The 16,138-nt window shown below is 40.7% G+C and overlaps 1 protein-coding gene across 2 annotated transcripts in view; it reads right to left on the reverse strand.

Annotated features, from left to right (window-relative positions):
* LOC126100411 (Meckel syndrome type 1 protein) overlaps positions 1-16,138 on the reverse strand; it is a 121,109-nt gene that overhangs the window by 59,024 nt on the left and 45,947 nt on the right. The window contains exon 1 of one of the 2 annotated variants that reach the window (XM_049911006.1): positions 3,839-4,023. The exons of the other annotated variant lie outside the window; for it this stretch is intronic. Within the exon in view, the coding sequence (XP_049766963.1) occupies positions 3,839-3,861 (23 nt within the window). The 5' untranslated portion in view covers positions 3,862-4,023. Of the gene's footprint in view, positions 1-3,838; positions 4,024-16,138 lie in introns of those variants that run through there. 2 annotated transcript variants of the gene reach the window in all.

Here is a 16,138-nt window from a genome sequence, read left to right on the forward strand (position 1 = left end):
CTGTGATATAGCAATTGTATGCTATTTAATTACAGGATGGATATACAGCCAGATTGGTTTGTGTTTACTTCAGTCACTATCATAATCAGCCACTTGATATCCACTACTGGATAAACGCCTTCTCTATAATTCTCCACAGGTTATTTCAGCTATATGCATACATATTGCTCTCAAGTGTCTTCCAGTGTCATCTACTAACACTCAATTAGGTTGTCATCTTTGCCTTTTTTTATCACTTGAAAGCCGACAAAGAACTTTCCTGTTCCATTTACCATCTGGCTACATGTTCTGCCCACCACCATTTAATATTAATAAAATCATAATTATGTATTCAGTACCTGATACATTTATTTATTTTCCTGTCCCATCTAGTGATTCCCAACAAGCATCAATGTATTGCTCACTGAATACCCACAGTTCTCAAGTTGTTTTGAAGTATTACATGCCACTTAGGCAAATGACATTTCACACTCATTGTGTAGTACAAGGAAAGATGATCATGACAGAGTAATATTAAGTAGGGTGTAAGTTGCAGAACATATACTGTGTGTGGGTATTTGTTTTCATATGTGCACACATTAAATGGAGGGTGTGGAATATAAGGAAACGACAAAGTGTGATGACAAATAAACAGCTTCACCTGCTGTGATCAGGGCCTTTTACATTTTGGAATTGTGACTTGGCAGTGGCTTGAACATCAAACAGCAACCACACCCTCCAAGAATGAAAACAAAAGACAAGTTGGTTTTGTGACAAATGAAATATATTGTAATCTTGATTGTCATTTTGAGCCTTTTAGGCATATCTTACATCAAAGTTACATTCTACACTAATTCATGGGTCACCCTGATGGTCTATACATCCATTCAAAGAAATTTGTTTGTAAAAGGAAAGTAATGGACATGCTTTTTCATGATATGAGTACATTATCCTCTTTTGCTCCAATAACAGCTGCAGAACATGATGAAGTTAATTCTTTCCCCAGCTACACATTGGATTTCTAAGGCACTGATTAGCATGACTTCTACGTACTTCAAGAGAATCAACTACAGTGACGGGATTCAAAGACAAAGGAAATATGTCAGATGGTACATTGGATGACAGCTCTCAAGAAGTGTTATGACTCAGCTTCAATAACAAGGAGCGAGCCAGCATCTACCTAAATCCTAAATAAATAAGATAAACACTTTTGGCTCCCAGTGTATAGGGCATAGAGCAATGGAGCAAAGGACTATAAATCTATAAAATCTTGAAATTCAATAAGTGATAAACTATGGGTTGCTAAGAGCAATAAGGATTAAACAAAAGGAGACACTATAAGTGAACTGACATAAACTCAGTAATAATCCATAAAGAAGAAAGCGAAAGGAAATATTAGAACAATTCATGAAATCTGAAGACAAACCATACTTATACAATTGTGGTACAAGTATTAGAGCAGTTTCAGTTAAATTCACGTGTCAAGTAAAAAACATTGGCACGTGAATAAAAGAATGTTTTAACTATGATGGAGTAATTTCTTAGTGGGTTTGGAGAAGAAGAATTTTTCAGTGAGTTCAGAGAAGATTTTGAATCCCAACATGTGTGGGGACGCGGTAGTAGCTGAGCAACACGGCAAGGGGCTACTGTACAACACAGCGCAGTCCCCCATCGCAGCATTTGACGCACTGGCTGCATTGTGTGGTGCAAATCATTGGTACATTGCCACATACACACGGTTGCATTAGCTACGTAAGAGATAAGAGCAGTTCATTGGTAAGGGTGAGCTTTCAGAAAATACAGAAACGCACTTTGAAATTTCTTCTGGATAGGGACACAGTGTTTCACTGTTATCACGTTTAAGAGAACTGTGCAGTAACCATTTGTTACAGTAACGGAGGGTAAATACTAGAGGATATTTCCATTGAATTCCAGTCATTACTAGAAAAATGACCGCAGCAACTCCAGAATGGTTTAAAGGTTTATTACAACAAATGTCTGACAAAATGAACTCTAATTTCAAGAAATTGTCTGACAAAGTAGATTCAAAAAATAAGAAACTTTTTGACACCAGGAAGGAATTATCTGACAAAGTAGATTCTAATATTAAGGAACTATCTAACAAAGTCAAGTCTAAAAGTAACTAATTGCCTGTCACGGCAGAAAATACAAAAGAAGAACTAAAATTAAAGATAAAAGAACGTGTCAAACAGGAAATAGAAGCTAAATTAACTAACATTGCAAGTATGTTGACGCAGTTTCTCAAGAGTTGAAGGATGAAACCAATAACCAATATACTTCAGGAGGAAGTAAAAGAGCTATTCAAAGAATTATGGCAAAATTAATAAAGTAGGTCAATTTGCCATTAGACGGTTCAACCAGGTTAAAAAGCACATCTCAGAGGCAAACAAGCATGTAACTGTTTTAGTACAAAGCAAAGAATTTAGAAAAATAGTTAACACACTTGAACTGCAATATAATTTGGAAGAAATACTGCATAAGTTCGTAAATTCTACTGTACAAGAGAATGTGGAATCACTTAATACTAACACCCCTTTTAAGGAAGGTGCTAAGGAATGTTGGTCAAAATATGTTAAACTATATCCCATTAAACGAGCAAATACCAATACCGTAATGGATTGTTTTCAAGAGTATTTTCAAGATGTGGGTAAACTACCATGTCTATTAAATGATAATAGCCCACAATTTATTAGCCATAATTTTAAGGAATTCTTGAGTTGGAAAGAGGTAAAACACATAACTATATCCAAGTACAGTCCACAAACTAATCCTTGTGAATGTGTTAAGAAAGAATTGGGACAACTGTGTAAAACATACTGTTCTACGAGGCTTGTTACCTGGCCACAGCTAGTGCTGGAGTTTCGAGTAATCCTTAATAATTATTACATACATCAACAGGATTAGAAATTATGAATAAAACCTTTATAGGAGAGGCCTTGTTAAAATTTTTACATGGCCAAATTCAACAGAAACTGACTTGGAAAATGAGAAGCGCTTGCTCACTATTGTTCTACTGTATTACTCTTATTGTGTTAACTGTACTGTAGAACAAAAGTGCTTGTTTGCTTTTGTTCTATGGTATTACTTGTATTGTGTTAACTTTACTGTAGAACAAAGGCAAACAAGTCCTTTTCATTTATTACAATGTTGTTCTAACAAGAACGGACAGAAGAGTTCGTGCCCTTTGTGAATCTGGAGGATTGACGACCACCAGCTGTCTGATTTAAATTGTCTCCGTATTTCCATCTTAGTTTTCTTGGGGACAATTTCTATCTTATTTGACTATTCTATTATCTTTTATTATTATTATACTTTCTACTACCACTTACTCCAGAAATATGAGCCCAACACCTGTAAACGTTACATCTAGTGTTCATTCAATAACAATTGCACCGGTACATGTATGACGACAGCCATGAGATTTGTTAATAAACTTAACTATAAATTAGCATTTCAAGGAAAATTTTGAAGATGTACAATGTACATGTAGTACACAAAAAGCTAAGAATAAGAATGATTTTAGCTCTATTATAATAATAATAATAGAAAGTGGAGAAGGTTATAGCACTATGACACTTGCACAGAAATACTTCAACTCACATCTCAAGTTCTTTGCATAAGGTATGAATACAGTAAGCAAAATATTTTGGAATTTAGAATATGAAGTTATTGGTTTTATACATTTTTAAACATAAAGAAAGAAGAAAAGAATGGTTGGGTTTGTATTTGAAATTTATTAGGGGAGATTAATCATCGGTAGTGATATCACCTCTCTCGAGTACTGATCAACGAACTGACGAAGCACAGAAATTAAGACTGAACACTGATTATGACTTACATGAATATACTTTCCTGTTCCATTGCATTTCATAGAGTTTTGTTAGGATCAGTTTTTGGGGTGTCTGTGATAGTAAAGCCATGGCAAGTCTGCTCTGTAGGGAATGCTGAACATCTTCTTCCTCTGGCACCACGGTGAAGTACCTTAGCAGATGGGGTCCCTGGTGTGGGGGTGCTCAGGGAGTCCACCTATGGGGTACTGTCTTCTTGTTCAATCCAAACATACTTGTCTCTCTATTTCCTTTTCTTATGCTTCCATTAGGAATACCAAATCTATCTTCCCTCTATCCATGTACAAAGTTCCTATCATAGGATCTCTTCTTCTTACAATCTATATAGCAGAATTTACAACCTACAACAATAGGATTGGACTGGCAGGTATTTCACATATGATGACAACAACAGACTAACAGGATTTTTTTAGAGTTATGTAAGTGACACATCTTAGTCACGCTACACATTGTGAGGGAGAAGAGTCCAGGCAGGAGATGGAAGGCAAGACAATATTCAACAAGGAGTAGGTCCATGAGGAACAAATTTTAATAACAGAAGCCGAAGTGCTAACATTATCCTAGTGTATTCACAAGAAATACCTGGAATAAAATCTTTTGTATTGTCTAAATCTAGTAATTGTAAGAAATAAATGGATAAGCTACATGTATCAGTAAGTAGACACAAAATGAGAAGTAAGTGTACATACTGATGTTATATATGTTATAAACAAGAGTAAGAAAATGAAGAAATTAGAAGTGAGGAGTTAAGATATCTAGACAAAGAGCAATCAAGTTGGCTGACTCTGAGCACTATGGGACTCAACTGCTGTGGTCATCAGTCCCCTAGAACTTAGAACTACTTAAACCTAACTAACCTAAAGACATCACACACACCCATGCCTGAGGCAGGATTTGAACCTGCGACCGTAGCAGCAGCGCGGCTCTGGACTGGAGCGCCTAGAACCGCACGGCCACCGCAGCCGGCAGCAATCAAGTAATGTAAACATAAAGCAAGTATGGGAGAAACTTATGATTTAGAGTGAGAAAAGATAGTAAAAGGGGGCTAGTAACTATGTTTACTGATGAAGTTAACATGGGGCATACCCAAATAGTGGATAAATTATAAGAGATGAAAAGGGTAGGAGGAATGGCCTATACCTTGGTCAGCGGAATCTGGAGGAGGAATGACCTGTACCATTTAGTGCAGGTAGGAGAGAGGTAAGTTTAGACAGACCCATAGAAGGGTTGGTCGTGTGAATCAACTGAGGAAATGACCTGAATCATATTTTTGCTTAGGGAAAAAAAGGATACACCCACATCTATAGTGGTATTGAGGTTTGACACAGTGTTTGCCCTTAGAAGGAGTGTAAGTCCAGTGAATGGTATATATCTGACAAGCAACTCTTCAGGTAATAATAATTTGAAAAGGAGTAAAAGGTAACTATACACATATACAGGAGGTAAATAAGAAACTCTCAAGTATACTGGCTTGAAGGCAATGCACTAAGCACCTCGTCTTGAGTGTTAAATAAATAAATAAACCATAAGTAAGTTGACATGACACACACACACACACACACACACACACACACACAAAATGATACCCTGCTATAGAGAAAGACTGGTCATTAAAGGACAATTTCTCATATCATACAGGATGTGATGTAAATAAGACAGAGATAAACAAAGTAGACTAACACTGTTTAGCCCACTTTATCTGAAATGAAACAACAAAACTGAAAAGACCTGTTATTAAAAATGAAGTTTTATTCCTTTTTAAAGAGGGAAATCATATCCAATGTTTTAAAGAAATTAAGTTGTTTATAGCTGTGTGTTAATGAGAAATCATTTTTTTTTTTTTTTTTTTTTTTTTAAGGATGTGAGAGGCCCCGACATATTTCCTTTAAGTGGGTAATATGAGGTCTTCATGGTGTTTAAGCAAATGGCATTTACATTCCTTGTATAGTACACGAAAAGATGATCGTGACAGAATAATATTAAGTAGGGAGTAAGTCACAGAACATGTATGGTCCATGGGTGTTTGTTTTCATACATGCAGACATTAAACGGGAGCTGTGGAATAAGAGAAAATGGTAAGGTGTGACAACAAATAAATGACTTCATCTTTTGTGCACAAGCCCTTTTACTTTTTGGTGTCACAGCTTGGCAGTAGCTTGACCATCAAAGAGCAAGCACATTCTCCAAGAATGAAAACAACAGACAAGATGGTTTTGTGACAAATAAAATATATTGTAATCTTGACTGTCATGTTGAGCCTTCGAGGCATATCTTGTATGCAAAGTTGTGTTCTACTCTAATTCACAGGCCACTCTAATGATCTGTACACCCAATCAATGAAATTCACGGACATGCTTTTTTGTCATATGAGTAGAAGTTATGTTCTTTTGCTCCAATAACAGCTGCAGAATGTGAAGAAGTCAAGCCTTTCCTCAGATACACATGGGATTTTAGAGGCACTGATTAGCAGGATCTGCGCTACAAGAGAATCAACTACAGCTACCGGATTAAAAGAAAAAGGTAAATACATCATATATTATGTCGAGTGACAAATCTCATGAAGTGTTCTGACTCAGCTTCAACTACAACGAGCAAGCCAGCAGCTATATAAAACCCTAAACCAACAAAAAAAAAAAAAAAAAAAGACACTTCAGTTTTCCTTTTAGAAGTCAATAATGTCTCATAACCCTAAGTTAAAACTGGTGTAACTTTCTATTGCAGGCACTTTGGAATCTTCATTTTTAAAATTATTTAGTTTCTCATGAGAGCTTGAGGTCATTTTTTTTACTCTTTTGTTTATTTCTTTTTCTGTTCATTTAATCATTGTCTTCGACTTTCTGCAATACATAAAGCCACCAACTAATTCTGTACATTAAACAGTACAGATTTTCCTTTACGATTTGTTCACTATACATCACTTGAGCCTGATTACAGCAGATTTTAGGGTTTATTTTCCAACTTTGTCTGTTAGAATCTTAAATTCATTGTTAATATTTGTCTGCACTAGAGGTACACTGTACAATCTCATCAGCAAATGAGTGTGGTTTTGGTATGTTCCATTCATTCATCATACTCAATAGATCCCATCAAAATGGAGAACCTTCAGGGATGTGGAACAAGTCAAGGTACACTAACCAATCAAATGTGTCAAAATGGCTCTGAGCACTATGGGACTCAACTGCTGTGGTCATAAGTCCCCTCAAATGTGTCCTTCACCTACTAGACGACATTAATAATGTGTGTGTCCACCCTTTGTCTTTATGATGGCTTGAACTCTGCTGGAGAGACTCTCAAATGCCTCAAAGTATGTGGAGGAATGGCAGCCCATTCTTCCTCAAGACCCGAAACCAGAGAAGATAACAATTTTGGACGCTGGGGTCTGGAGCGAAGCCAATGTTATAACTCATTTCTGTAACACCACCTCCAGCATATTTAACTGCTGGCACTAGACATGATGGTAGGTAACATGCTCTAGACATGATGGTAGGTAACATGCTCCAGGAATTTGATAAATCCAAAGCTCTTCTATCAGATTACCACAGGATATAGCACGACTCATCACTCCAAATCACTCATTTCCAGTCTTCCACTGTGCAGATGCATCAGTCTTGACACCACCTCAAGTGCTGCTTACCACTGACTTGTGTGGCTTATGAGGATCTGTTCAACCATTGTATCTCTTTTTTTTCTTTTTCTTTTTCTTTTTTTTTTTTTTTTTTTTCTTCTTAACTTCCTACCGAAAGTCATTGGACTAGCTGGACTGCTGGCAGCACTTAAGAACTCATGAGCAATTTATTCCACTGATATTTGAAGTCACCAACGACTATTCCATGTTTGAAGTCACTGTGCTCTCCTGACAGATCCATTCTACTGTTACTGCTTCTCTACTGACAACATGATCCTCCTCACCTTCTTTTATACTGGGAGGTCCACCTCCAATGACATCTAGTGGTCAAGTCTGCTTTACAAAGGGGTGTACAGGTCTTGTGGTCAGATAGTGTATACATAACAAACTTTAGGTAATCTGTATATTGTATTAACAATAAACTATCATTATACTGTTTAGAGCTATTCATGTTTAACCCAATTAAATTTAATCAGGTAAATTAGAAAGAAAGCCACTCTTTGGAAAGAAGCCGCTGCCTCCTAAGTTGTATTGCATAGCTATTGTTTATATCCTACTGGCAGCTTAATATTTAATTGATTACAATGTTACTTCTTGTTGTGACTCGCCGATCATTCAAAGTGCCGCCGCACAATTACGCGTGTTCTCTACGTGCGGCGCTGTCTGCCAGCCATGCAGCAGCTGCGCCACCTAAGCGGCCAGCCGAGCAGCGGCCGCTAGACTGGGACTCTGTGCTCATTCGAATGCTAACGTGTACACATGTCTTACTTGTCAACTTACTCTGTGACTTATATGTGTTGTGTCGTTCCGAAATATATGTGTTAAACTTGAAGTTCTAACAATTGGCGACGAGGTAGTGGATTTTTCCTTTTCACCGTTGACTCACAGGGTTCCATGGCTACTGTCGAGCAACTATTGCAAAATCTCCTTGAACAGCAAACGCTTCTAACAGCGGCGATTTGCGATTTCGTCGCAGCGTCAAATGCGGGGCGTTTCTCGTCGTTGGCTATCCCTCCTTTTCCTCCTTACGACGAGACGGCGGAAGACTGGTCTGATTATGAAAAACGTCTTCGACAGCACTTCTTGGCGTCTCATGTCACGGACGAACAACCATGTAAGTCTCTGTTCCTTTCCTGGATTTCACCTCAAATGTATCAGTTGTTGTCGCAATTGGCTCCTTTGAAGGATCCTGCGTCTTTGTCCTTTGCTGAAATGTGCTCACTTCTGTCTGTCTATTTTCAAAAGCAAACGCATGTGATAGCCTCTCGTGTTGCCTTTTATCGTTGTCAAAAACAACCAAATCAATCCTATCGCGCTTGGGCTGCTGAACTTCACGGCCTCAGTCGAAAGTGTCAATTTGTTACTGACGTTCACTAAGAATCCTATGCCGATTCCATGGTACGGGATGCTATTATCCGGTCGGCGCCCGACAAAGAAGTTTGGCGACGTGCCCTTCAGTTGGCGAATTTGACTCTAGATGAAGTTCTCTCCATTGCGCAGTCTTTTGAAATTTCTGCCGCTGGGGCGCAAATAGAGGCGTGGGGTGATGTCGGGGAAATACAACCTCTGTGTGCTGTTGACGACGCGTGCGGCGTGTCCCCGCCGGCCGACGTGGCCGCAGTGCACTCCCATGCGCAGCCTTGGCCTAGCCATAAACAACCCGCTAAGAAACTGCAGCAAAACCCCCGGCAACTTCCTTTATGTCCGCGGTGTTTTACGAAACATTCACGCGAGGATTGTCCCCAACGTTGGGCTGTGTGTCACAATTGCAAAAAGAAAGGTCATGTGTCTTTCGTTTGTAAATCCGACCGCATACATGATGTTCATGAACATGACGCTGATTCTGATTCTGTGTTGTCTGTCAATTGCAGTTCTTCCCTTTCAAGGAAGTTATTCCTCACTGTCCAAATCCTTGGTCGAGATGTTCGCATGCAAGTGGATACCGTTTCTGCTGCCACTATAATTAATTCTCAGATGTATCTTCAGCTGGGTTCTCCACTCCTGTCCCGTCACTCAGCAATTACGGATGTACAATAAACAGAAGATTTCTCTCTTGGGACAGTTTAATGCTGAGGTATATTACAAATCCATCGTTCGCACTGTTCCCATATTTGTGGTCGGCCAGAGCAACGCAGAAAATCTTTTTGGTTTTGATGCCTTTCGCGTTATTGGGTTCTCCATAGATGACTCTGTCAATATTGTCTCTGATGCTATCCCTTATGCTCAACTGGATTCCTTGTCAACGACATTTTCGTCCCTTTTTTCTCCTGGGTTAGGCCGTGCAAATGACTTTGAAGCTCATATCACACTCAAACCCACTGCTCGGCCTAAGTTTTTTCAGGCTCGGCCCATTCCTGTGGCCCTTCATGATCGGGTAAAACGGGAGTTGGATCGTCTCACTGCTTCAGGGGTCTTGCTTCCTGTCACTTCCAGTGAGTGGTCCTCTCCTGTCGTTGTAGTTGCTAAGCCAAATGGTGATATTCGTCTCTGTAGCGATTTCAAAGCCACTGTAAATGCTCAATGCCTCATCGACACCTACCCTATACCCTGTCCTGAAGAACTGTTCACTAAACTTGCTGGAGGCCAGTATTTTTCTAAAATTGACCTGTCAGAAGCTTATCATCAACTTCCTCTTGACACTGCTTCCCGGCAGTTTCTGGTCCTTAACACGCCTTTCGGCCTCTATCAATACCAACGCTTGCCATTCGGGGTTGCTAGTTCCCCTGCTCTCTTTCAGCGATTCTTGGAACAATTATTGCTCCCTGTCCCTGGGTGTATCAATTACATGGATGACATTGTTGTCACTGGCTCCACCACTGAAGAACATCTTCAAAATCTCCGCACACTTTTTCATGTCTTACAGACTGCCGGTCTTAAGTGTAATCTTCAGAAATCACAATTTTTTCAGGCATCTATCACGTACTTGGGGTTTCAACTCTCTCGGGATGGTATTCGTCCGCTTTAACAAACTGTCGCTGCGATCGATGCCCTTCCTCGCCCTACATCTGTTAAGGAACTGCAGGCCTTCTTGGGGAAAATAGCATACTATCACAAGTTTTTACCGTATGCGGCTTCGGTGGCTCAGCCGTTGCATCGGCTGTTGCATAAAAACGTGCCTTTTCACTGGTCTGCGTCATGTGAAGCGGCTTTCCAGAAGTTGAAGACTATGCTGAAACAGGCCCCATGCCTGGCTACTTAACGACCTGGCCAACATCTTGTTCTTGCCACAGACGCCTCTCAATACGGGGTCGGTGCAGTCCTTGTGCACCGTTTTTCTGACGGTTCCGAACAACCCATTGCTTATGCCTCCAAAACGCTCATGGATGCCAACAAAAGTATTCTCAAATTGAGAAAGAAGCTTTTGTCATCATTTATGCTCTTCATAAGTTTGGTGTTTTTCTCTATGGCTCAAAATTTCACCTTGTTACGGATCACAAACCACTTGTTTTCTTGTTTCATCCATCAACGTCACCTCCCGACAAGGCTGCACACCGCCTCCAGCGTTGGGCTCTTTACTTGTCCCGTTTCAATTATGAGATTCATTTCCGGCCAACAGCTCAACATGCGAATGCTGATGCTCTGTCTCGCCTTCCCATGGGTCCTGATCAGGCATTCGATAGGGACGAACTTTTGTGTTTCCACCTGGATGTTGCCGAGCAGCGGGTTGTGGACGGGTTCCCCATCACTGGGGACAGGCTGGCGGCAGCTACGGGTCTGACCCTACCCTCTCCTGGGTTTTACGCTGTATTCAGAAGGGTTGGCCAGATCGCCCGTCCACTAAGACTTCTGATCCGTTGCGGAACTACTACACTTTGCACTACCGCCTCACGGCTAGGGATGGTGTTATCCTCCTCTCCACTGACAATGCTTCGCCACGTGTTGTGGTACCTGCGTCTTTGCGTGCTTCGGTCTTGCGCCTCCTTCACCAAGGGCACTGGGGTGTGTCTCGCACAAAATCTCTGGCGCACCGTCATGTGTACTGGCCTGGCATCGACTCTGAAATAGCACACATGGTCGCTGCCTGCGGCCCTTGTGCGTCACAGGCCGCTGCCCCGAAGTCATCTTTGTCACCGTGGCCTTCGCCTGAAAATCCCTGGGAGCACATTCAGGCTGACTTTGTGGGACCCTTTTTAGGTACTTATTGGCTCCTCGTAATTGTCGCCTACTCTAACTTTCCTTTCATTGTCCGTTGCCTGTCACCTACCACCGCGGCAACCGCCAGTGCTCTCGCCCGCATTTTTTCTTTGGAAGGCCTCCCCTCTACTCTTGTTACTGATAATAGTCCGCAATTTGCCTCTTCCGAATTTGCGGATTTTTGTGCTCGTCATGGCGTTACGCATGTCACGGCCCCGCCGTTCCATCCACAATCCAACGGTGAGGCTGAACGACTGGTCCGCACATTTAAGGCTCAGATGCGGAAACTTCTGACTTCTTATGCTGCTGATGATGCGCTTCTCCAGTTTCTGGCGTCTTACCGTTTCACCCCCATGGGCGACCACAGCCCGGCTGAGCTCTTACATGGCCGACAGCCCCACACACTACTTCATCTTCTGCGGCCTCCCACCTCACAGCTGAGGGTCCCTTCACTTGGCCGGTTCACTGCCGACGACCTCGTCTGGGTACGGGGATATGGCAGGCGGCCAAAATGGAGCCCGGGCCACATCTTAATACACCATGGCAGACGCCTGTATGAAATTCAGACAGACACGGGTGTTGCAGTGCGTCATTCGGACCAGCTTCGGCCTCGGGTGCCAGCAATGCCTGTTCCGAATGCCGCTACACCACCTTTGGCTCTACCTGACGCTCGGGATCTTGGCATATCTCAATACTCACAACGCAGCCCTCTCACCGTCATCGCAATGCCAGCACCAGAACGGACGCCACCAGGAGACGTGCCCACGCAGGAACCGGAGGACCATCCTCTGTCAGAGCAAATCTACTCGCCTCCTCCTCCAACAGACGCCGACACATCGCCCATGTCTCCTGTCATATCAACTGGACTAGCCGCAACGGGCAGATTGGTGCATGGGGCCCCAGCAGATTCGACCCCTACGTCTCCTGCCATCTCGACCCGTTATCATCTGGGACACTTCCGTCCGTATGGGAAGCCTCCTCCTCGAGACTTTACGGCGAGTCAAACAATGCCTATGGACGTTAGCCATCTCCAGGACACCTCCATCAAGACCAGTGCAACAATTTTAAAGGGGGGAAAAGTGTTGTGATTCGCCGATCATTCAAAGTGCCGCCGCGCAATTACGTGCGTCCTCTACGTGCGGCGCTGTCTGCCAGCCATGCAGCAGCTGCACCACCTAAGCGGCCAGCCGAGCAGCGGCCGCTAGACTGGGACTCAGTGCTCATTCGAATGCTAATGTGTACACGTCTTACTTGTCAACTTACTCTATGACTTATATGTGTTGTGTCGTTCCGAAATATATGTGTTAAACTTGAAGTTCTAACAATTGCCCACACTGCCCCAGAGATAATTCTATAACACAACAAGGAATGAAAATATGCAAAATAAGCCAATAATATTGTTTTCACATGAGAGCAATGACAGCTGTGTCTACAGACAAAATATACTTCACTGAGTTTCTTGATTAGTTGACCTCTGGGTTGACTCCACTACAACTTGTTATACAGCTGGACCCCAAGGAAATTTACACAGAGCATTTTACTCAGTGTATGAATGGCAATATCCATTTCTGGTGCTACGAACTCATTTTCACTTGTTTAAAGTTGGATAATGTGAATAATTTATTATTGTTATTATTATATCTTAAGTCACACATGTAGCATTATATCTGGTTTCAACCTGTACATTTGGAGAGGAAGCTGATAGATCTATGGTATATTTTATGTCTTGTATGTCTTCTTCCTTGTGAACGACACTGATTACAGCTTTGCTCTAGTTTTGGACACAAGAGTGATGTGGCACAGAGGTTAAGATAACATACTTGCAATCAAGAGTACCATGGTTCAAACCCCTGACTGGCCATCCAGATTTAGATTTTCCATGATTTTCTTAAATCAAAGAAGTGAATAACAGGAAAGGTTATTTCCTTCCCCAATTTGAGCTTGAGCTCTGTTTATATTGACTTTGTCAGCAATGTAATGTTAAATACCAATCTTCCTTTCTTCCAGGTTTTCATCTGAAAATATTCTGTAAACAATTTTGAAAATTCCTTTTGCCTCTGCCTAAAATGTCCGCCCTGATAGCTGAATGGTAAGTGTGACGGGCAGCCGTCCTAAGTGACCCGGGTTCAATTCCCGGCTGGGTGGTGGATTTTCTCTGTTTAGGGACCGGGTGTTGTGTTGTCTTCATCATCATTTCATCCCCATCAGGCGTGAAGGTCGCCCAATGTGGCGTCGAACATAATAAGACCTACACCAAGGCAGCCGGACCTGCCCCGTAAGGGGCCTCCCAGCCAATGACGCCAAACACTCATTTCCATTTTTTTCTGCCTAAAACCATTTATTTCTATTGAAGCAGCATAATTTCAAAGAACCTTTTCTTTTTTGTACCTCAACTGGCTTTGTACACTTCACTTGGCATTAATTTTGGAAGTCTTTATTAACCATTTGTGTTTGTGAATCTTCTCTTTAACTGCACCAACTTTTAAGGTAATCTTTCAGTGCTTGTTCAGTTTTCTTTTGGATGTTAGTTACTGTATCACCAGCCATCCTAACTGATGAAATGTGGTCTACCCAACATAAGTTTATGTTTTGTCATCTCCACACTCTTATTGTTTTATCACTTCTAATATCAAATTTCCATTGTACCTCCCCATATCCTCTTAAAGACTTTTCCAAATAGTCTTGTGTAATACTTCAGCACACTCTACTATGTTCCCCTTAATGTCTGATTGTAGCTTGCATCTTCAGTTTAATAACCACCGTATTCCATTAGATTTTATTTTCTTCTACATTATACATTCCTACAACACCTTTAGCTATTTGCATCGGTTCCTCTATTAGATAACTGCCCCTTTCATATATGTATCACTGTCATTTTCTAGGATGCTGAATGTATCCCATAATTTAATCTGGTACATGTATTTGTTTTTAAATAAATTTTCCTTTCTTAATTCCTGCTTGGCAAGTCTGTTTCTTTCTAGCTTAGTATCTAATTTTACTCTGTATCTGTGCAGCCAATGAACTCCTGAGATTTTAATGTGATAGAGGACTGTCACATCTTGGAGCAATTTGTTTATTATTTATTAAAATAAATTTAATTTTTAATTCTCGCTGATATTTTCTGAGTATATTTTCTATTTGTATTCTTCTGGACGACTGTATGAAGCACAAGCATGTTATTCTTTTTCTGTAATTTCTACTATTCTATGACCCTTGTCAAATCTCTTATCCATACTTCCCCAGTTTTCAATTATTCTTCAGTTTTCAGTCTGCTTGTGGATCAACCCACAGTTTTAACTTGCAGAAGATGTTGTGATCATTTATCAGTTTCTGTAACTCTTTGAAAAGGACTTCCATCTCTTTGGCAGAATATGAACATACCTGTGCAAAGACTTGAATTATTTCCAGGGAACATATTTTGTTATTCTGGCTCAGATTACATTAATATCTGCAAAAGCCCATGCCTTCTCTTCCTTTCTGCTCTATTTACCTGTAATAAATTATATATCCTGACAGCAGTTTTACTTTGGTTCATGTTTTCTTGCAGTACTTCTCTTAAGCCTTCTACATTACATTTCATGTTAACCTTCTGTTGGGCGCAGTGTTTGTCGCAGCGAGATCGGGCGCGGTGTATCACATTGATCACACCGTTTTTTCACGTGATCATTTATTAAATTCTGTTCACAAAACATATTATAACTGCTAAATATATTTAAAAGAAAGACAAAGATGACATACGAGCACAACTACAGTAGAAATATTCATCATTCAGATTTCTTATCGTCAATGTTGGGCTTAGTAAAAAATGATAAAAACGTCACTTTTTCATTTGCTTCTTTATTATATTTCACTAATAAAACAAATTACAAATGACAATTATCTTTACAGAAAGGCTATTATGACACTGGAGCAGAACAACAATGATATTACAACTCATTTATTTGTTTCATCATCACTTTTTGACTGTTGTAACAAACGCGGAATTTTTCCGCATTCAGAGCAAAAAGGTTCAACGTGTATCAAACAGACAGGCTTCTGGCACATTTTGCAACAATATTTTGTCAGTCTTTTTTTTCTGTGCAGGTATTACACCTTTTCCTCTTGATCCCAGTCCCTTGTTCTTCATTTCTGCTTGCGCCTTCTGCTTCTTCTTCACACATTGGCCTACATTGTTGTAGCCGCAGTTGAAGATCTCTGTGAATTCCTGAGTTGTCCAAGCATCTACGAACCAAGTGAGGTAGAACTAACGCATGTGAGAGTTGCTTCAGGAATCCTTTTCTTCGGATAAAATTCTCGTTGTTGCCATAGTAAATTACTTGTGAATTAATTCCACTCATATTGATCATTACAAAAAATATGACCATGGGCCAACAGCACGCATTTCTTGCTACATTGTATGAAGCAGTCAACTTATCTGTAGTGTCGACTCCACCTTTGGTGCTATTGTAAAATGTTACAATGGATGGCTTCTGTTTATCTCCAGTGTCAGCATCTACTGAATTATCTTGATGCAAACTTGATGCCAAGATAA

Source organism: Schistocerca cancellata, chromosome 9 (assembly GCF_023864275.1).
Source record: "Schistocerca cancellata isolate TAMUIC-IGC-003103 chromosome 9, iqSchCanc2.1, whole genome shotgun sequence".
NCBI classification, from domain to species: Eukaryota; Metazoa; Arthropoda; class Insecta; order Orthoptera; family Acrididae; genus Schistocerca; species Schistocerca cancellata.